Below are 23,724 nucleotides of genomic sequence, written 5' to 3'. Positions count from 1 at the left end.
TCTCCCCGACCCTTTCTTAGTCGGCCAGCAGGGTCACCTGCACTGCCCTGGGGCTGGGGAATTGTATCCCTTTTCCCTGGTGATATGGAGGCTGTGTCTATGATGCTGGGCTAGAGAAGACACCAGGCTGTCCCCCTGGAGTCAAAGCATCTTGCAAAGGCCTGGAGCTCCAGGGCTTAAGGGCAGGTGGTAACAACCACTGTGCATGTGGAGAGCCTCGGGTAAGACAGACAGAGCCTCTGAGGGGAAACATTTGAAGGGGGCAGAGCTCCCAATTCTGCCTCAGACTTGTGGTGACAGTTTCCACTCCCTCTGGATGCTGTTGGGTTGGGGTGGAAAATGGAGGACGGTGGTGACAATGGGAGATGGGATTGACCCTGAAGGCTCTTGTTTAAAAAAAAAAAATGTCCTGTGAGGTGGGGTTTAGACCATGAACTTTCCCCACTTCCCTGCATGGTGTTAAGTGCTATGAATAAGGAATAAAGCAGAGGAAGGGAGAATAAATAGTGACAAGGGCTGATGTGTTAGACATGTGGTCAGGGAAGGGCTTTTTGATAAGGTGGCATTTGAGTAGGAATCTGAAGGAACTCCAGGAGCAAGTCACGTGGACAGTTGGGGAAAGAGCATTCCATAAAGAGAGAACAGCAGGTGCAAAGGCCCTGAGGCAGGAGGAGCATGGTTGGAGGACACAGGAATGAAGCCACTGTGGCCAGAGCAGAGTTTGGGACTCAATAGAAGTGGCCAGGAGATCAAGGAAGTTCCCAGGACCAGGTCACATAGGACTTGGAGGCCCTTGTAAGGATGTGGGCTTTTTCTCAGAGTGACATGGGAGCCATTGAGGGTTTGGAGAAAAGGAGGGGCATGATCTGACTTAGATTTTGAAAGAACCAGAATCGTGAAAGGATTCTGGAGATATTTTGAAGTTGATTCTGAAAGGATTCTGGATATATTCTGCAATTAGAACAATAGGATTTATTGATGGGTTGGAAGTGGGAGGTGAAAGAGGCAAGTCAAGGGAGAGGATTCAGATGTCCAGTCTTCTTATCCAGATCTGGAAGTATCTTCTCCTCAAGTCCCAAGAGACATCTTTGGCACACAGGCTCACTTAAGGACCCTGGAGCCCAGAAGATGGGGACAGACCCTGGCCACAGTCCCCCAAGCCTGATTACAGCTATTTTCCTCTTTGGAGACACACCCATGGCCCTCCTGATACAGCCTGCTCCAGGGCTTTACCTGACACCATCTCACCACCGTAGCCCTGCTTGACCAGGGAGAAGACCAGCTTCTGCTGGTGGGCACAGTCGATGCACGCTTGCACGGCCTGCTGCAGGACAGCCGACGGCCTCTCGGGCCCAAAGTGCTCGGGGAGCTGCTGTACCTTCCTCCTCTCCAGGTACGGCCCTGCGTTGGCTTGCTTGTTGATGTAGAGGCAGACTGTGGAAACAGACCCACAAAGCCCTCAGCATCGAAGCACATCAGGCCAGGGGCGGCTCCCGTGCACACTGGGGAGGCCTCAGCCATGTCCCCTTGGCCCTGGTCTTGGGAAAGCAAAGGCCAAAGTGGGACCAGTTCTTCCCAACTTAAGAAGTAAAAGAGGCAATAGAGTCAATCACCTCCAGCTGCCAGGGCTTGCTCTCAGAAAGGCCTCCTGGTTGGGAAGAAATAGGCATGTCCTCTCCGATGTACTCAAATCTGAATTGTAGACGATTATGGACAATTGTGGACCATGTATATAAATGTATTTATGTGCTGGGAACCTACACAAAATCTTCCCTTCTCCTCCCAGGAAGCTATCAAGCTATATATAATGTTTGCCATTTTTTTTGTTAACCTTCAGTAATTAAAAAAAATCAACATGTTGCTAATTACTCCAAAGACTATATATTCGATGAAATTCTAAAGAGGATTCTACTTACAATCTCAGGGTAATGAACACTCAGCAGTCCATTTAGGTGAGCCCAACCAATGGTCCCCACACTTTTAAAGTAATATACCCCATTGGTAAAAAAATTTTTACCACATGCCCTAACATGTGTTTATTTATTTATAGATTATATACATTCTCAACCGTATTAATGTATTACATACATTTTAAAGATGTAACCAAAAAATAGAAAATTTTAAAGGATGAGATAAAAAGAAATATTAATAGTAGGTGTCATATTTTCTTCCACATGTTAATGGCTCCTCTTATGTCTCCCCCTGCCCCCAGCCCAGGTATGAGCATCTTACCCTGGGGGCCACTCGTGCAGAGAAGCGTTAAAGAGGGACTGTAAGAGGAGACCATTAGGACTTTGGAAGGCTTAAACAGTAACAACAAAGTTGAAGAAAATTAGTTTTTATTGAGCACCTACTATATTCCAGGCACTGTATATCCTTTATCTTGTTTGATTCTCAAGATAAGCCTGAGAATTAAATATTATTACTTCCTCTACTAAAGAAGAAACTGAGGTTAAAAGTGGTTAGTGGCTGCTCAGAAAGTGTAATTAATGGTGCAATAGGGATTTTAACTAACATCTTTCTGATGTCATGGCCTGTGCTCTTTTCACTCTACCAGGCTTCCTTCTTCAACCAATCCCACATGATTAAGGAAAATCTAATTGCTAAGGGACCTTCATGCCAGGCAGTGTGCTAGGCCCTACAGAGAAAATCTACACAATCCCTGACTTCAGAGAACTTAGGGCCCAGAAGGGGAGACAGACCTACTCAGAGAATCACAGGAAGTGATGTGGGACCTTGGCCGCAAGAAACATTAGGGAGATGCTAGGAGAGCCCGTCCTGGGAACCTTGGCAGGAAAGTTAGTGAACACTTTCTGGAGGGAGGTACCTGAGCTGAGGTGCAAGGGAGGAATAGGTTGACCCTAGAGGAAAGATCATTCCAGAAGAAGGAAAGAGAATATGCTACGATCCTATGATGGGCCCTAAAAACTAAGAGCAGGGCCTTGTTGGCTATACTACAAAATTTGGTCTTTACCTAACAGCATTAGGGCACTGAGGGATTTAAGTGGGATGGGGCTGCGGATGGTTTGTGATGAGGGGGAACTATGGATGTGTATGTGTATATGTGTGTGTGTGTGTGTATGTGAGAGAGAGAGAGAGAGACACCATCCGACTGCTGTTACTTTTAAGATGGAACTGTTGGTTGGTGGACGCCCCATGAGGGAGACTGGGCCGAGCTCCACCCTGAACTGGACTGGAAGGCACTGGGTGGGATTGAGGGGCATTAAGATCCTTAGGAGATCTGGAAGTACAAACACAGGGATAGAAACTCTTCAAGGTGAGCAGGCTCGCTGTTGGTGCAAAGTAAACGCGGCTCTGAAGACAGTCTGGGCCGCCAACCACTCTTTCTAGCCTCCACCCACCCACAGCAACCAGCTGAACCCAAGATGTATTGAAAATCAATTTTAAATAATCCAAGCTGTGAGACACTAAACTCCTGTTCTCAGAGAATTTGGTCATCCTACCTACTGTCCAACTGACACACTGAATCCTTCATTTGAGCGACCTCAGTGGCAGCTCTCTAGTTCACAAAGTAACTTTAGCTGGCGGGCAGGCCATCCCAGCCTTGGAGTTCATTCGCCTCACCTACCTGTGAGAGCCTGTGGCGCTGCCAAGCTGGGTATGGTGGCTGCATCCTGAGGGATGGAGCTGAGGTCGGGCTCCGGCGTGCTCCGCAGGGGTGAGAGGGCTAAAGGCGTCATGAGAACCCGAGACTTGAGCTGCAAGAGAGAACCCAGGGAGTCAATGAAAATCTGGAGATGCTCTCTGCACTTTCCCAGGATCCTTCCTGGGCTCAGTTAACCACTGCTACTCTGTCATTCTTCCACACCTTTCTATCGTGTAGCTTTGGGGGCTGAACTTCAGATTCAAGTTCATGATCAAGATTCAAGTTTGGGTCACACCTAGAGGTCAGCTCTGCACCCCGTCCTTACAGTGGAGCCACCCAGGAAATGACTGTGTCAGGCAGAGGGTGTGGGACACACAGAGGTGTGAGGAATTGCAGCCTATAAGCCTCCTGAGTGCAGGATGCAGGGTCGGGGACAGTTCCCAGCCTGAGCCCCTGTGCTCCTGAGGTTCCTGTGGACAGCTCTTTCCTGACAGCCACCCAGTGACCAATCCTGAAGCTTTGCTCACTCTGCTGAGTTTTCTGTTCACAAAGATCACTGGGTCCTGCTAGAAGAGACAGCAGGAGCCATTCTTCCAAAAGGTGACACGCTTCTCAGGGTTTATTTCCTGCAGTGGAGACCATCAAAGGCTGATGCTGCTGGTCTATGGACCACACTTTGAGTAGCAAGGGTGTACATTCTGTTGTTAATGTATATGCAATCCCCATCCATATCCTAACTTGATTCCTGGATTTTTAGGATGTAATAATAATAGTAGTCATGGAGAAATAGTATTCCTACTGCTAGTTATCCAACCATTCTACATTCATTCATTTAAGTCATACCAGTGTTTAAGGGGAAAACATTCCAGTGAATGAGAATACCAACTGCAAAGGTCCTGAGGCAGAGCATGCCTGGAGTGTTTGTGCCACATTAAGGAGGCGAGAGTGAGATTGGAGAGGTGGTAAAACCACGGGGCTCTGCAAGACACCGTAAGTTCTTTGACTTTTGCTCTGAGCTCTTCTGAGCAGAGAAACTGCAGAATCTAAACTGACATTTTAAACAATCTTTCTTACTGTTGTGTTGAGAAGAGACAAAAGGAGCAAAAGTGAGAGGACCACTAATCTAGAGTAGATGAGCGACAATGGTAGGTTGGATCAGGGTGAGAGCAGTGGAGGTGAAGAGAAGGGGACAGATTCTGGACAGATTTTGAAGGTGGAACCAGAAGGACGTTCTGACACACTGGATGTAGTGTGTGAGAGAAAAAGAAAGAAGTCAAGGATGACTCCGAGGGTTTGGGCCAGGGAGTTTGCAGGTGGGGGAAGGAGGAGGGGAGAGTGGAGACAACGAGGGAAGGTCGGGTTGATTTTGGACATGTCAGGTTTAAGATGCTTAGATCCAAGAAGAGATGGTAAGTAGGCAGGTATGTATACTGGACTACGGAGTTCTGGGGGAAAGTCTAAACGGAGAACTAATTTTGGAATCGTAAGTAGCGAGTTGATATTTAAGGCCATGATAATGAATGAGATCATCAGAGAATTGAGGGTAGGTGGAGAAGAGGAGGATCCATTCACTGAGCCCTGAAGGACTCCAAAATGAAGAAGTCAGAGAGAGAGGGGTGAACAGCAAAAGAAACCAGGAACTCTATCCAGTGGGGTAGAAAGAAAAGCAGGAGAGCATGGCACTGCGGGGACAAGATGAAGAAAGTGTCTCGTGGAGAAGAGAGTAACCAACCATGTCAAATGCTCGGTCAGACGTGGAGGACCAGAAGTGGCCACATAGCAACTTTTCGACATGAGAGGCTGTGGTGCAGTAGGTGAGATGAGAACCTGATTGGAATAAGCTTAAGAAATAGTGGGAAGAGAGGCACTGGATCAGGAAATAAAGCCAACTCTTGCAAGGAGTCCTGTCTTAAAAAGGAGTGGCCAATTAGCCACAGCAGCAGGAAAAGTAGGACTGAAAGATTTTTGCCCCACAATGAGATACCACCTCACACCCATTAGGATGGCTACTATAAAAAAAATAAGATTTAAATTAAAAATAACACATGTTGATGAGGATGTGGAGAAACTGCAACCCTTGTGCACTATTGGTGGGAATGTAAAATGGTGCATTCCTCAAAAAATTAAAAATAGAATTACCCAGAAATTCCACTTCTCAAAGAATTAAAAGCAGTGTCTCCAAGAGACATCTGTACACTCATGTTCACAGCAGTATTATTCATCATAGTCATTGTAGAAGCAACAACAAATGTCCATCAGCAGATGAATGGATAAACAAAATGTGGTATATACATACAAGGAAATATTATTCAGCCTTAAAAAGGAAGAAAATTCTGACACATGCTACAACATGGATGAAACTTGAGGACATTATGCTAAGTGAAATAAGCCAGGTACAAAAAGACAACAACTGTATGATTCCACTTATATGAGGGACCTAGAGTAGTCAAATGCACTTAAACAGAAAGAAGAATGGTGGCTGCTAAGGGATGGAGGGAGGGGGAAAGGGAGAGTCGTTGTTTAATGAGTATAGAGTTTCAGTTTTGCAAGGTGAAAACATTCTGGAAGTTGGATGCACAGCGATGTGAATATACTTAAACTACTGTACTGTACACTTAGAAATGGTTATGATGATAAACTTTATGCCATGTGGTTTTTATCACAATTACTTTTTTAAAAAAAATTTATTTATTTCATTTTTATTTTTGGCTGCATTGGGTCTTTGTTGCTGCCCGCGGGTTTCTCTAATTGCAACAAGCCGCGGGGCTACTCTTCCTTGCATTGCGCGGGCTTCTCATTGCAGTGGCTTCTCTTGTTGCGGAGCACGGGCTCTAGGCATGCGGGCTTCAGTAGTTGTGGCAGGTGGGCTCAGTAGTTGTGGCTCGCGGGCTCTAGAATGCAGACTCAGTCGTTGTGTTGCACAGGCTTAGTTGCTCCGCAGCATGTGGGATCTTCCTGCACCAGGGCTCAAACCCATGTCCCCTGCATTGGCAGGTGGATTCTTAACCACTGCGCCACCACAGAAGCCCTATTTTTTTTTAATTTTTAAAAGATTTTTTGTTGTTGCTTTTGAGAAGGGGGAAATATGTTCTAATGCTGGTGGAAATAGCCCAGTAAAAATTGATGATACGGGGGAGTGTGTGGAGAACTGCTGGCATTGAGTCTCTGAACAGGTGAGAGAGGATAAGATTTAATGAACTGGGCTATGGCCTTAGAAAGAAACAAGGACTTTTCATCTACTGCAGTAGGAAGGAAGGAGGAATATGAGGCTCTGGATTTGGGTGGATGTGGAGGTGGGAGCTTACAGAAGGCCTTTTGCAGTGGCTTCTAATTTCTCAGTGATGCTGGAAGCTGTGTGTGAGGGTGGAGGAGGGTGGGTTAATGAACTAGGAGGGTGGGAGGCCATGGGGGGAATGGAATGTGGCTGCTGAGCAGTATTGAGGGCACAGTGGGATGTGCAGAAATGAATTTAAATTAATTGCAATGAATTTAAAAGGAGACAGGCCAAAAGTGAGCATGTTGGTTACACAAGGCTGTATGTGTGCAGAGTCTGGGGCTCTTGCTAGAGATCCCGTACTAATCAGAAGCAGCAATTAACAATAGACAGTTCATCTTAATTTGAGTTAACATTTGAAAGAATTAAAAGGCTCATCATGTAGCAATACCATACTAAGTATTATAAAAATAATTTAAAAGAAACTTCAGTGGTGGGACAGAGTAGATGGGAAACTTCCTGTGACTCAGTCACCGTGACCATGGCAGGGTTCCCTCATCTGCCAAGTGTGAGGAGGGCTGCGGCCACTCTGCCTGTTCTCCCAGGTCAGGCACCAAGGGTTCCCCTGGTGGTGTCTCTAGGAGTGGTATCTCTAGGAAGGTACAGCTTGTGATGGAGAGGCTGGTGGTGACAGTCTCCAAAGGCTGTCAACAGGCTCTGGAAGAACCTTGGCTAAATCCTCCTTTACAGGCTTAAAGCCCTTCAATGTCCAACATACAGATAACGATATTGGTGGGGGAAAATAAACAGGATTAGTAAGTCATTTCCCCCCGTGTCCTCTAAGTAAATTACACAAAGATCCGTGTGATCCATCCCGAGGAAAATGACAATGATGATGATGAGAAAGAGGATGACGGCAGCTAAGACTTAGATAGCAGACACTGTTTACTGTTCATGTAAACTTCATAATGAGCCTAACCTTAATACTTGCTCACTATTTTAATATTTATTAGAGGGGGATCTGTCCATTGAACCCACCGCCAATGAAATAATATAGTTGGCTGTTACCTCTGCCCATAATTTCTGCCCAGGTGAAGCGATTAAAGGGGTTAGAATAAGTCAGCTGGTTGCAGGAAAAACCTTACATATTCCTTCAACCTGTAAAACAACTTCTGGGACTTTTGAACAAAGAAGGAATCTCATGCAACTGTGGGTGGTATATGACTTTTAAAAAATATCCTTTTGGTAAGAGGATAAATCATCAGTAGGAATATCCTTTGACTCAGCATTCTGAAATTTCTATCTCATTGCTTAATATAAAGAATGAATCAAAAGTAAGGTAACCTAGAAAAGGGAGAGGGGTAGGTCATAGGGACACGGGAGTCAACTGAAAGAGCTTTCAATGGCCAAACCTGGAGCAACACGAGCAACAGATAAAGAAGGTAGTAGTAGGTTATAATTCAAAGTATACAGTGAATATCCATGACTCCATACTCACATAAATGAGTGACCGACTAAGTAAACACATGGGGAGAATCGACAGATCTCCCATGTATAAAAATTCCAAACATTGTATCGTGGAGTATAACTCCTCCTCCTTAAGTGTGGGCCACACAAAGTGACTTCCTTCCAAAGAGGACAGCATGGGAATGGGAGGAATAGTAACTTGACAGTGGAGAAACTGGTCACACACCACCTCAGCCAGGGGATCCAGACACCATCCACAGTGATAAACCATGTCGATAGTTTGCACCCTTGATATGACGTCATGGGAATGGCACCTATACCTCTGAGATCTTCTTTCCAAAAATCCATAACTCCCATCTAATCATGGGATAAACTTCAAAAAACCCAAGCTGCAGAACATTTTATAGACTACTTGACCAATACTCCTCAAAACTGCCAATGTCATCAAAAACAAGAAAAGTCTAAGAAATTTTCACAGCCCAGAGGAGCCTAAGGAGACATGATGACTAAATGTGATGAGGTATCCTGGATGTATTCTGGAACAAAATAGGGGAAAACTAATGAATTTCAATAAAATATGGACCTTATTTAACAATAATGTATTGTTATTTGTTCACTAGCTGTGACAAATGTACCATAAAAGTGTAAGATGTTAGCTACAGGAGGAACTAGGTGTCGGGTATATGAGAATCCTCTGTATATTTGCAACCCTTCTCTAAACCTAAAACTGTTCTAAAATATAGTTTATTTTAAAAATATTCAAAACAGAATCTGGCAGAACAAATTGGGGAAAATAAAGAGGAAGGAGGGAGGAGAGGCCTCTTTCTTGGCTGCATAAGACTGGAAGAAGATTTGCTGCCCAGGATGCCTTGCTCTGACATGCAGGAGCTAATCCTTGGCCTTCGAAGCCAACAGCCTGTACAGATGCTGGCAAAGTTGGCACCTTTACCTGAAATTCAAAACCTCGATCAAATGGGCATGGCGACTCCTCATCCAGGGCATGGTTGCCAATGGCTATGCTTTGCCTTCTTAAAGCATCATGGTGGGGTGAAGCAGAGGGGTAGAGGCGGCCCCTGCCAGCTGGAGTCTCCACCAAAGGGTCTGGGGAATCTGGGATCAGCTCATCTTTCTTTTCCATCCACAGATCCAAGATATGGGCCTGGAGAGTTTCTTGCTCCCGCTGTCTTCAGGGGAAGACCTTCCCTAAGACACTTGCTAGAAAATCACTGCAAAGAGTTGGGAGGGGATTTGTCTGCAAACTGAGATGTATGGCCAGGGCACACTAAAGAAAAAGGGATCAGCTGATGTAAAATTCAAGTATTTTTCCAGAAATATGCAAGTGTGGAGAAACAGAAGTACTGACTAAAGAGTATTTGTTAGATTGACAGCAAGAGGTTGGTAAATGAAGGATACAGACTGTGGTCGGGGGAAGTATGAAGATGTGTAGAGCCTGCCTGCACATCAGCAGAGGATGAAGCAGCAAAGCAAAACTAAAATAAGTTCAGGATAGCAGTAGGCACATACAATGGAGCCTCACTAACCCTGTCCTCAGTCTCGCTACTTAGCCTTTCAGAGCCTACCTTTCCTCATCTGTAAGGTAAGGATAACAGCACCTTCTCACAAGGATGTGACAAGAATGAAGTGTAAACATTTAGCATAGGGCTAGTGCAAAGTGAGAACTCAGTAAGTATTTCTGATCATTATTGCTGCTAGTATTATAATATTATTATTAGAAATTCCAGAAATACAAATGAGTTCCAAGTTTCTTGTTCATGTAGTCATGGCAGGAAAGGGAAATTGCCCGTCTTTCTTCTAGGACCCATCTACATTTTCTACACTTACCCACTTGGGATCACATCTTCCCAAATCTTTGAAGACCCACTCTCCTACCTTACACATTGCACACGATCCCCTTTAAGAAATGTTCCCAGTACGTTAAGTACTGCTTAGGCAGAAGCTGCCCTTTCCAAGTTGTATCATTTAAGCTAAGTCTAAAAAGGGAAAAAAATTCATTCCATGAGGCAGTCATTTACTCAATAAATATTTATTGAGCACCTACTGTGTGCAGGATACTGTTGTAGGTGCTGAGGATACATCTGTAAATGGGGGAGATAAGGTCATTGTTCTTGATGAGGTAATAGCATAGTGGAGGAAACAAATAAGAAACACAACAAAAATGTCAAATTGTGATAAGTACTACTCTGAGAAGTAAAATATGGGGATGTGATAAAAAGGGACCAGGTGACTAGGGTAGGCTGATAAGGAGGTGACACCTACATCAAGATCTGAATGACAAGAGGGAGGCTGAGGGCTTCCTTGGTGGCTCCGTGGTTAAGAATCTGCCTGCCAATGCAGGGGACATGGGTTCGAGCCTTGGTGCGGGAAGATCCTACCTGCTGTGGAGCAACTAAGCCTGTGTGACACAACTACTGAACCTGAGCTCTAGAGCTCACGAGCCACAACTACTGATCCTGCATGCCACAACTACTGAAGCCCGCACGCCTAGAGCCCGTGCTCTGCAACAAGAGAAGCCACCGCAATGAGAAGCCCGCGCACCGCAATGAAGAGTAGCCCCCGCTCGCCACAACTAGAGAAAGCCTACATGCAGCAACAAAGACCCAATGAGGCAAAAAATTAAATAAATAAAATTATTTTTTAAAAAAAGAGGGAGGCTGAGGAAAGAACTTTCGAAGGAGACAGAGTGATCAGTGTAAGCCTCCTAAAGCTTGGCTTCTTCAAAGAACCAGGAAGCCAGAGTGGCTGGAATTATGAGCAAGAGGCAGAAGGATGCAAGATGAGGTTAGCTAGGTGGTCAGGGCCCAATCATGAGGGTTTTCTAAGTCAGTGTTGTAGATTGAATCGTGTCCCTCTCAAAAAAGACTTGTTCAAGTCCTAACTCCCAGTACCTGTGAATGGGACTTGACTTGGAAATAGGGTATTTGCAGATGTAATCAAGTTAAGATGAGGCCATACTGGATTAGAGTGGGCCCTAATGCCAATGACTGGTGTCCTTATAAGAAGAGGGAAATTTGGACACAGACACAGACACACAGGGAGAATCCCATGTGACAATGGAGGCAGAAATTGGAGTGATATGTCTACAACCAAGGAACACCAAGGATTGCAGGCAACCACTAGAAGCTAGGAAGAGTCAAGGAAGGATCCTACCCTAGAACCTTCAGAGAGAGCATGGCCCTTCCAACACCTTGATTTTGGACTTCTAGCCTCCAGAACTGTTGTTTTAAGACACCCAGTTTGTGGTACTTCGTTATAGCACTCCTAGTAAATAAATACAGTCAGATTAAAAAGTTTGCATTTTATTCTAGGAGTTATGGAAACAATTAGAGAATTTTAAGCAGAGAAAGACACAACCCAGTTTTTATTTTATAAAATTAAGTATGGCTGCTATACAGAGAATGGATGGGGAGAGGCAAAATAGAGAAAAGAATACTAGTGAGGAGGTTATCATATGGTCCAGGCAAGACGCATAGGTGGCTGAACTAGGGTGAAAGTAGTGAAAACAGAAAGAATTGGTTGGATTCAGGTGTACTTTGGAGGTGAAATTAAGGTGATTAGAGAAAGTGCAAAATCAAAGATAACTTCTAGATTTATTCACAGAAACTTTGTTTGATAGTATACTTTTATTACATTAGTTTAAAACATTAGCATTTTACTTGTTGCTCATTTAGTTAACTTTGGGGAAGCCATAACCCTGGCTTGTGTCTAAGGTTCAAAACATTCCTCCTCTAATACTCAAGCAGTAAAATTTCAGAATACGACAGGAAACATTCTATGCGGAACTTCTGGGAGAGGACATGAAAAAGAAGTCGAGCATCCACATTTCCTTATCTGGAAAATGAACACTGAGAACTGACATGATTTCACATTGCCCAAAGAGCTGCAGGGGAGTGGTGAGAACACAGGACTCAGAGAGGGCTGGGGTTCTAATCCTGGTTCTGCCCCTGACTCACGTGGGACTCTGAGCAACCCATTCAGTGCCTCTGGGCTTCATCTTCCAAAGCCATTAATGCGGGTAGGGTTGTTGGCTTTTTTTTTTTTTTTTTTTTTGGCCTTGCTACTCAGCATACAGGATCTTAGTTCCCGGACCAGGGATCGAACCCGTGCCCCCTGCAGTGGAAGCACAGAGTCTTAACCACTGGACCACCTGCGAAATCCCAGCTTGTTGGTTTCTAAGTTCTATTCCAACTCGTAATGTGTGTATGTACCTTGCATTAGACTATTTCTGAAAACATTAAAGAGTTTGAGATAAAACCAGTGTCAGTGCCATATTTTGAATGTTGATTAGAAGAAATGTGGCATCCTAAATTTCTTCGGAGTTTTGTTTCTGGGAATATAGAAAACTATGTTATGTGGATCAACTGAAAACAACCACCAACAATGGAAAAAATGTAAGATTAGTAAAAGTATGGAGGTGCTAACAATATATAAAGGATAATTGGGCCCAAATATAGGTGAAATCTAGGCCTTGGAATTGCCATGGATCAGAGCTCACCCAAAGGGCTACAACCTCAGAGTAAGGGTAAGCTAGCTATAAACTTGTCCTGCCCTACCCAACCCATAACTGACTCTAAGGAAAGTTGCCTTGACACTGGGGGAGGGGGTGTGCAGAATTCCTGGGAAGATATTACCACAAGCCAGAGCTCACACAGATTTGTAGCTCAAATTCACAGAACTTGGGCAACCAGGAAAACTTCAGGCTGTGAAGTTAGTTTAAAAATTACCCAATCTGGGCTTCCCTGGTGGCGCAGTGGTTGAGAGTCCGCCTGCCGATGCAGGGGACATGGGTTCGTGCCCCGGTCCGGGAAGATCCCACATGCCGCGGAGCGGCTAGGCCCGGGAGCCATGGCCGTTGAGCCTGCGCATCCGGAGCCTGTGCTCCGCAATGGGAGAGGCCACAACAGTGAGAGACCCACATACTGCAAAAAAAAAAAAAAAAAAAAAAAAAAATTACCCAATCTGGCAGTGCTCCCAGGTTACCTGGAAAAACAAACACAAATCATCTCTGGAGAAAGGTCTCAAAGAAGTCCCCAAAATAATTTTTCAAAGTCAGTGAATAACACAGCCCAAACACACAAGGAAGCAAGGAACCAAAGCAAGAATGGGCAATAAAAACACACAGCAGTAAAACCCCAGAAACTGGGCTTCTCTGGTGGCACAGTGGTTAAGAATCCACCTGCAAGTACAGGGGACACGGGTTCAAGCCCTGGTCCGGGAAGATCCTACATGCCGTGGAGCAACTAAGCCTGTGCACTACAACTACTGAGCTCATGCGCCACAACTACTGAAGCCCATGCATGACTAGAGCCTGTGTTCCACAATAAGAGAAGCCACCACTTCTTTCTTCTCATGAGAAGCCCGCGCACCACAACGAAGAGTAGCCTCTGCTTGCCGCAACTAGAGAAAGCCTGCGCACAGCAACAAAGACCCAACGCAGCCAAAAATAAATAAATAAAATAAAATAAATAAATGAAACAAAATACTTAAGATATTTCAATTATCAGACTTAGATTCTAAAAGCAAGTGTGATACTATGTATAAAGATATAAAGAACAAGTTTGAAAATATCTCTGGAGAACAGAAAACTATAAAAAATAGCATAGCAAAATGGAAAAGAACCAAATTTAACTTCTATACAATAACTAAAATTAAAAACTAAATAAACAGATTTAACAGCATACTAAATATAGCTAAAGAAAGAATTAGTGTGCCAGAAGATATGTCAGAAGAAATTCACCAAAAAGTAGCATTGAGACAAATAGATAAAAACTATTGAGGGAAGGTTAAAAGACAATGCGAATATGAGAAGTTTTAACATTAGAGTTTCAGAAAGAATGGAACAGAGGTTATATTTAAAAAGAGAATGGCTAAGAATTTTCCAGATCTGATGAAAGTTCTAATCCACAGATTCAGGAAGCCCACCAAACTCTAAATAAGATGAATAAAAAAGAAATCCACAGGTAGACACAACAGAATGAAATTGTAGAACACTGAAGACAAAGAAAAAAATCTTAAAATTAGCTTAAAAATACAAAACCTGCCAGGGAACCCTCACATGAACCAGATGGAGAGCTGAGTTCTTTAAAACAATGGGCCCCAGAAGATAAATGGAATAATACCTTCAATGTGCTGCAAGGAAAATAACAACCTAGAATTCTACACCCAGCAAAAATATTTTTTTCCAAAAGTGAAGATGAAATAAACGTACTTCCAGACAACAAAAGCTAGAGAATTCATCACTAGAGGGTCTATATTAAAGGGACTTCTAAAAGAGGTACTGCAGGAAATGGAAAGTGATTTCAGGTAGAATGTATGAAATGCAAAAAGAAATGAAGAATTTTTTTAAGTGGTAAATAAGCAGGTGAATCTAAATGAAAATAACTGTACAAAACAAAAATAATTGTTTTGAGGGATTAAAAAAGCAAAAAAGAATTAAGATGTGTGACGACAGTAATATTGAAGTGGGGAGATAAATGGAGTTAAAGTGTCCTAAGGTCCTTGTATGATCTAGGAAGAAGCAAAGGTAAGGTTAAATTTAGAAAACTCTAGTACGTAAGCATGCCATAATTTCTAGAGCAATCAGTAATACAATAGAAAACATAGTGCTTAAACTTCAAGAAGTAGAAAAGAAAAAATTATATGCTTAAAAATCCAAAAGAAGGCAGGAAAGACAGGTAAAAGGAACATAGAATGAGTGAGACAAATAGAATACAGAAAATAAGACATAGATTTACACCCAAAGTTATCAATAATTACTTTAAATATAAATGGACTAAATGTCTAGTTACAAGATAAAGATTATTATACTGGGTGCTATGGATTAAAATGTGTCTCCCCACCAAAAGATGTTGAAGTCCTAACCCCCAGTACCTGTGAATGTGACCTTATTGGGAAATAGGGTCTTTGCAGATGATCAAGATAAGTTCATTAGAGTGGGCCCTGATCCAATATGACTGTGCCCTTATAGAAAGGGGAAATTTGGACACACAGACAAACATGTACAGAGGGAAGACAATGTGAAGACGCAGGGAAAACGCCATCCACAAGCCAAAGAACACCGGAGGCCCCCCAGAGCTAGGAGAGAGGCCTGCAACAACAGATCCTCCCTCCCTCAGAAGGAACCAACCTGGCTGGTCTTGATCTCAGATTTCCACCCTGCAGAGCTGTGAGACAATAAATTTCTGTTGTTCCATCAACAGATGAATAGATAAAGAAGTCGTGGTATATATACACAATAGAATATTACCCAGCCATAAAAAAGAATGAAATAATGCCTTTTGCAGCAACATGGATGGACCTAAAGGTTATTATACTAAGTGAAGTAAATCAGACAAAAACAAATAGCATATGATATCACTTACATGTGGAATCTAAAAAAGTGATACAAATGAACTTATTCACAAAACAGAAATAGATTCACAGACATAGAAAATAAACTTATGGTTACCAAAGGAGAAAGGAGAGGGGGGGGGATAAATTAGGAGTTTGGAATTAACAGATACACACCACTATATATAAAATAGATTAACAACAAGGACCTACTACATAGTACAGGGAACTATAGTCCATATCTTATAATAATATATAAAGGAAAAGAATCTGAAAAAGAATATACATATTCAGTAATACATATATATTAGTAATACATATATCTAACATGTATATATATATATATATTAAGTGATATATATGTATATCTAACATGAAATTAATACATTGTAAATCAACTATATTTCAATAAAATTTAAAAAAAATTTGCACTGTTTAAGCCACCCAGTTTGTTGTATTGTGTTACAGCAGCCCTAGGAAACTGATGTATCAGATTCTATTTTTTAAAAATCATGTTTTCTCTCCCTTCCTTCCTCTCCCACACCATTCGAGGATAGCTTTGTCCACGTCCCTGCCCATAGCTTTCCCTGGGGGCACACTGCTCCTTTAGGCTCACTCTCTTTCTTCACAGAAAATTCCCTCAGGGTTCTGCGGAGATTCAGGGAGCAGGGTTAGGGAAAATTGAATACCTCACTGTGTTTAACATTAGACTTTAGTCTAAAAAACTTGCCTGTTGGAAATGCAAATCAGCTCCAACAACAAGAAGTTTGTGGCCAATGGCCTAATTCCATTCCGAGGAGTCAGCCTGTTTCTGGGTTTACCCACAACTTTTTCTCCTTTCCCTTGGGAGAGATTAAACATGCGAGGGATGGAGGAGCCAGTATCCTTTGGCCTTGTTTACATTTCTCTTACTCCTTAGCATAAGTGAAAATACCAGTTAACATTTATATCTGAGTTACACTCAGAATGCTGGTCAGATACCAGATACCACTGCCCCAGACCTACTGCTTAGCCTCACCCCTGACCATTGCTCCAGCCCTGGGGTGAGGGCAGGAGGGCGGGGCTGGTCACAGAAAACCCCAGGAGAGACAGTTCCCCGCCCTAGGGTTAGTGTGCATGGAGGCAGAGGTGGTGCTACCATCCTGCCTGGGTGAGGCTGAGAAGAATGGGTTAATTTCCTCCTGACAGAGGGCGGCTGAGAGAGGAGACAGGGAAGCCGTGAAGCCCGTACTCCGTGAGTACGAGGAGACAGAAGGAAGAAAAAGGAAAACAAAAATAACCATCATTGGATAAAGTGGGATGCAGAAAAACAGATCCATCCATGTGAAGTATTTAATGAATGTCGATGCTGCCCTGTGACTCCAACAATCTTTAGTAGAGCCCACACATTTCAAGGAATGCTTGCTGTGATGGAGCTTCTTACAGAAACTGGTGAGGGAGCCAAGTTCTATGCACCAGCAGGCGTGGGGTCAGCCCTGAAGATGAGAGTGGGGATATGGAACATACACTCACAGGCATCCTGCGCATAGCAGAGCTCAGAGCAGCGGGGAGGTGGAGCAGCTTCTACTGGTTCACAAAAGGTGATTGTTAAATTTTCAGGAATATTGCAAGTTGTTTGTTAAACACAGCAATTATTAAAAATTAAATTGCATACACGTACAGAGTATTAATTTTTAAAATATATTAAGAACAAAGGTAATAGATACTCAAAACTCATCACTTTCTAATTATTTTATGTTGCATCTGTGTGGAAATAGAGTACAAGAGTGATACTACAGCCCATCTTTTACCAACTCCATGTTCAGGAAAGTCACATTGGTGCCTTGAAACTGGCCATGTTGGGAATATTTACACCTTGGAAATTGGCAAATGCTACAAATAGGGCTGGATTTACTGTTTTGTTGACTTACAGGCTTAAGAGAGCAATGGAGGAAATATTAAAAATGCAAATTAAACTTAAAAGTGTGTCTTGTCTGTAGCCATTACACAGCGAATAGAATGAAAAAACAAATATTTTTTGTTTTCACAAACTATTATCCAATTCAGCAAAGAAGTCAACCACATCCTTGACAAATGAGTGAAATTCCAACATACAACTTCACTGTTTACATTTCTCTCACTCCTTAACATAAGTGAAAATACCAACTAACATTCATGTCTGAGTTACACTCAGAATGCTGGTCAGGAAACATTCACCAGATACCGCTGCCCCAGATACACTGCTTAGCCTCACCCCTGACCATTGCTCCAGCCCTGGGCTGAGGGCAGGAGGGTCACAGAAAACCCCAGGGGACACCGTCCCCTCCCTAGATGCTGCACACTGTTCAGCCCAAGGGAATGGCCCCTGCCTAGTGCCTTTGTAGTCATTTCCCTCACGGGCCACAGGTGGTACTTCATATGCACCATCAGCAAGAGGGGGACCTTGAAAATAGGCACAGGAAAGGTTAGATGTCGATTCTTCCCTTCCACACTATTAGGCTGCCGTTAGTGTTCCTAACTATGACTCTTAAGGCAATACAAGATCTGGATAATCAAAGAAGCACTGAAGCCAATTCAACAGTTATAATGAAAACACACTTTAGAAAGAGGCTTTAAACAAATGTTGGAACAAACAAACCCTTTCTACTTAAGTTTGAACATTCTCTTAACTGAGATTTTTGTTAACTTGACGTCCTTGTTACACAGTGCCAAGAACACATACTTTTTCGGGGGGGGAAAGGATGACAATAAGAAAGGAGGAACAAAACAAAATGCTGCATTTACTCTTGCTCTTTAGAAAATTACTTTCTTTATAAAGTGAATTTACCAGTTAACGGAAGACTGTCCTTTCAATAGTTAGCAGAAATTGCTGGCTCTTCCCAAATATCCATGCTCCTTTCTTCATTTATTAATGGAATCCCTGGATTTCAGCTTATCATGTGGTTGCTCAACACTACATTTTCCCACCTCCTGTGGAGCTAAGTGTGGCCAAGTGACTCACTTCCTGGCCAGTGAGTTGCAAGTGTGAGGGTGTGTACAGCTCTGAAGGTTTCACCCTTAAAGGGGAACAACGTGCCCTCCACCACCTCTGTCCCCATTCTGCTGGCCAAAGTAGTGGGATGGAGGGACCTGGAGGAGCCACCTTAGAGCATGAGGTTGAGACTGTGTCTTAAGATAGCAGAGCAACAATATAAAAGGAGCCTGGGTCCCCCACACGGTGGAGTCATCGAATCAGCCCCACATGGCCTTCCCAGACAGTAACATGAGAGAGAAATTAGTTTCTATCTTCTTTAAGCCACTGTTCTTTGGCCTTTGTTACAGCAGCTGAATTTGTATGCTGAATGATACAATTATTAACATTTTAGAACATATAAACTATTTGTTTTTAATGTTTCAGGGATGATATTCTTTCTAGAGCATGTTACACTTTTCTTAGCTAGTTAAACAGAGCAGACAGAAAGTAATCTACTCTTTTTTGAATCAGGAAACACAAATACTATTCTGAACAGTAACGCAAAGAGATTGCTGAGGTGGAGAGGGCTGCTGGCCGGACAGTATGTGGCCTCAGGCTGCGGGGCATGGTTAATTCATGCCTAATTCCTGCAGTTTTTCTGACTCTTCTCACTATGAAATTATCAAGGATCTATAAGAAATATATATATAAAGTGCTTAGGCCCAGAGACTCAAATGTAGAAGTGCTCAGTAAGTGTTACTTATGACTATTATTGCTATTACTATTAATTATTATTATTGTGTACTGGGGACGAATGGCTATCTTAAAAAACCGGCACTTTTTTCTTCCTGCTTAAATCATAAAGACACAGAAGCTGAAAATCCCGCTATTTGGAGCCATTATAATCAGCTATGTCTACTGAATGGAAGTTAGGGTTTATCCCTGGTGCAGACCCTCTCTCTTTATCTTTTTAAAAAGACTTCCATGGTCTCCTTCGTCATGAAATGTAAGGAAAATCCACCTGTTGACCTTGGGGAGTCTCTGAACTGAGGACCTAAATCAACAGCAGATTCTTCAAACTGAGATGTAAATGTTCTGTTTTATAATGAAGAAAGCTGTTTTCATGGCAGAGTATGGCTCTTCGGAGAAAATATGACGTTAAGAGGTTTTTCCTTCCTTTGACTGGGGTGAGAAGGGGGCAGTAAGGCCATAAAATGATACTCACAGCAGCAAGCACGCCCCAGCAAAGTGGCTGCAGGCCGGGGCCAAGAGACATGGTCAGATGGGCCCTGGGAGGAGGAATGACCCGTGAACTCTGGAGCACTCACGTCTGAATGCCAGTTAAACCCTTCCTTTTCTGCCTATAATTTGCTCATGTTATTCTCAAGACTCAGAGAAGAGGTTAAATATCACAGCCTGTGTTAGCTGTGCTTGGGTCTTAAAGGGAGAGGCTTATACCCATACTTGGACCAGAGAGAGTTTCCACACGTGCAGGGACACAGAGGTGACTGACAGAGCAGCTTGGGACAGCACCAGGCAAGAAGTGACAAACGTCAACCAGCACAAACCTGTGATACAGTTGGTACAACCAGGCATCCTCAGAATCTCCTGGCTCAATACTTATCATTTTATTAAGATAATATTGTTAATATAAATATAATAATGTGCTGACATAAAGTTATAGTGTTATAATTTTACAACTGAAAATATTATTGTATATTTTATTGTCCTAAATTATTAACATGATATCATATAATTATACTTTCAGTATCCAGCTGTGTGTGCAATCTTCTCCCCAAAATATCTTCCCCTTCAAATCAAAGGCTATTAAACTGCAATAATCAAGCTTGTAAGAAATGCATCTACAATAAAGGTAAACAGACACTGAGGAAGGGTTTGGAAGCATTTTCTTAGTAATAAAATACAAGATCTTTAAGGGTAGACCAAGTAATATCTTATTTCACTTGCTCAGGATTTTTTGTTAACAACTCTGGCTCCCCAGCTGTGTCCCAGGTAGTTAAAATTGCCAAATGAGTGGCCATTTGGTAAATGGAATCAAACTGTACACTTTCCTTGCTGGCATCTCCACAATTAAAACCATTTCACTGGTAAAATGGGGCTTCGGGGTCTAAGAAATTGTCAAAATAAAACCGGAGAGACTTAATACATTGTTAACTTTACTTTGCCAAGTAAGGACATTTTTTTAAGATTACCAAACCCTCACAATATATGACACTTAATAAACTTTAACACCAAAATAGCAGGAAGCAGATATTTCAGAATAAAGGACAATCCTGGGGCTTTCCTGGTGGTGCAGTGGTTAAGAATCCGCCTTCCAATGCAGGGGACACGGGTTCGAGCCCTGGTCCGGGAAGATCCCACATGCCACGGAGCAACTAAGCCTGTGAGCCACAACTACTGACCCTGCGCTCTAGAGCCCACGACCCACAACTACTGAGCCTGCGTGCCACAACGACTGAAGCCCGCGTGCCTAGAGCCTGTGCTCCACAACAAGAGAAGCCACCACAATGAGAAGCCCACGCACCGCAACTAAGAGTAGCCCCCGCTCGCCGCAACTAGAGAAAGCCTATGCGCAGCAACGAAGATCCAACACAGTCAAAAAAAAAAAAAAAAAAGAATAAAGGATGATCCTTTAGGTGGAATCATTTTAGCTTTCTGAAGACTTTAGACCTTTTGCTCCTGTCACCAGGAGCGGGTCGGGACTGCATACAGACTGGCACCCGGTTTGGAGCCGTTTTTCTCGAACACGAAGCCCAAGGCTTGAGGAGCTGCTGGCCTGAAATAATTCCCACAATTTCCTCAAATATATGGGAGGTGGACTGAAAGAAGATCTGTGGCCTGTTGTCCCCAGAAAAGACACCCTGTGAGGCATGGGAATAAGATCCACCTGCCATGTGCAGGGCCCGTATGTCAGCTAACCGTCTCCAAAGCTTTCTTCCTGCCTTGAGCTGTCTCTGAGTGTTAGGAGAACTGAAAACTGCCTTTTTCAGGAGACAGGAAAATTGCAAAGTTGGGTTCATTCCACAGAGTGAATTTCCATTTTTCCTGGCCCCAGAAATGCTGTGTCTGTCGGTAATTTTCTTTCTTGGGTCACAGCTCCCAGGGGAGCAGGAGAAAGGCCAAATAGGAGAGAAAATTTTTCAGTGTGTTTCTTTAGATCCTGGATTCACTCCCTGGCTCTATAAACAGAAGGGCTGCCCTGCTCCAGCCTTCCAGATGCAATTCCCAGACCCCAGCAGCTGCACAGGTAGCTGAGCAGAAAGACCTGCCCTGGGCCAGCTTCAGAGACACAATTCTGAAACCGGTGTGCCCATGAGAAAAAGGAAGCTCTCTTTGTTAAAAAAATAACCAGTGACAGAAGCCTTTGCTTCAAGAGCTGGCTGAGTAAAAGCTTCTTTTACTAAAACCAGTGACCCCCAAATAACTTTAAGTCACCTTCCCCCTACCTATTGTGTCTATTTTCCAGCAGTTGGAAGAACTGTGGAGAACCAAAGGGACAGAGGCTGAATTCATTACCAATTCTTCCAGAAGCTTTGTCTTTCTGCTGACATGAAATAATTTCCATACATTTTCCTAAATATATGGGAGTTAATTGCCAATTTGCATTTTGGTTTGCGTATTCAGATCTCAAGATGGAAACATAAGCTCTTTACTTCTAGAAAAATAGACGAAGGAAAACTTCTGAAGCTCATTTTCTAATGCCCGAAAGGCTCATGGAAAACAACTCAATGATCTTTCTTCTCTAGCAGACTCTTCAAAAACATCTTAGAGGAGAAGCTCTCCCTCGGGTTTGGGTTGTTTTATGTGATTTCAGTTACATCAGAGAATTTAGTCTCCACCCCACAGCCTCGCCAAATCATTAATTCTTGAAAGAGTAACAGGATTTTCATTTTGCCTGATATGTCTCCTTGTAGCCAATCTTGACGTCAGCGCCTTTTGTAAGCAGGAAACTATGAATTAACACCCTGAATTTTCATGATGAGTCCCCTTATTGAGGCTCTATTAGGGAAAACTCTTCACGACCTTTGACACTAGCTTGCTCGCATTATTAATTTAAATGTCTCAGGGACATCATCTGCTTCTACTGAAATTAATGACAAACGAGCTCTGGAAAGTGGCTTCCAGAGCTGCCCTCATAAGAACAGTCAGGGGAAAGCTCAGTGTCTGAAACGTTCATTGAGATGCGAGGCTTAATAATGTGTGTTTAGCTATGACCCTAAAATCTGCTCGCCTTACAACTTTCCCCATCTGGTGTAATTTGCTTTCTCCACTTGTAAAAATGCACATGACAGCGACAGCATGTATTGTGTGCCATGTTGCAACAATGAAGCCTCGTCTGTCACATGCTTCATTGAGAGAAACTTATTTCTCACCCTGTCTTTACCCAGTTTCCAACCTCTCATCACATTTGGCACTGGAGTTCTGCCCAAGCGCCATGCCCCAGCCCAGTTGCACTTTGGAGAAAGGAGATGATGGAGCCATACCTTGTACCCGGGTTTCCGCCCTCTTTTCTTTGGGATCTTCACTGCTGGTAAAGAACCAGCTGAAGCAGAATAAAGGTTATGAACTGCCATCTTCATAGGTGTTGAGTGAAGTGGGGGTCGGCCTCGCTTTCTCCCCGGGATCCTCTGAGACTGCATTTCTGCTGGTGCCAGTCTTACAGAAGGAAGTGACAAATCGCTCACAGGCAGAAGAGGTGCTAAGGATTAGTCCAGACACAAAGCAAAACAAAAACAGAAGTGTTTGTTTGGTTTGCAAGGCAAACATGGATCCGGCTTGGTGATTTTGGCCATACCTGCCCCTTAAGGGAGGGGAAAACCAAATATGAGAGAGCCAGGCACCAGTAGGAGCTTTTAAAGTGCTGTTGGGCTCCTGGTATAATTTCAAGGATAGTGAATTTCCACGGGACTATAGTGAAGTAGGGAAGATACTGGCTAGGTGAAGAGGACAACAGCTTCCCAGCAACAAGCACAACTGATGATGTCATCCGCAAGGAGACAACTTTACCTATGAGTCTCAGTTCAACTCTGAGCTGAAATAATAACAGTATTAAATAAACACAACCATTTTCTCACATTCACTCCTACCCTTTGGTTGGGGGACAGATTGTTATGACCCTTTTTTTCCCATGAAAGA

General features: G+C 43.2%; 1 protein-coding gene across 4 annotated transcripts in view; it reads right to left on the bottom strand.

The window, feature by feature from the left end:
- Nucleotides 1-23,243, bottom strand: part of SCML4 (Scm polycomb group protein like 4) — a gene marked incomplete at its 5' end in the record, with an annotated part of 60,537 nt that extends 37,294 nt beyond the window's left edge. For 2 of the 4 annotated variants that reach the window (XM_082856025.1, XM_082856027.1), the window contains 3 exons: nt 1,234-1,434; nt 3,590-3,719; nt 23,073-23,243. In XM_082856025.1, coding sequence (XP_082712151.1) covers nt 1,234-1,434; nt 3,590-3,719; nt 23,073-23,228 — 487 coding nt within the window. The remainder of the gene's footprint in view (nt 1-1,233; nt 1,435-3,589; nt 3,720-23,072) is intronic. The other 2 variants (XM_082856024.1, XM_082856026.1) reach the window with 1 other exon arrangement.
- Nucleotides 23,244-23,724: the final 481 nt, after the last annotated feature.

Source organism: Leucopleurus acutus, assembly GCF_964270905.1.
Source record: "Leucopleurus acutus genome assembly, chromosome: 15".
NCBI lineage: Eukaryota > Metazoa > Chordata > Mammalia > Artiodactyla > Delphinidae > Leucopleurus > Leucopleurus acutus.
The sequence above is the reverse complement of the archived record's forward strand: the minus strand, read 5'-3'. Positions and strand labels throughout refer to the sequence as shown.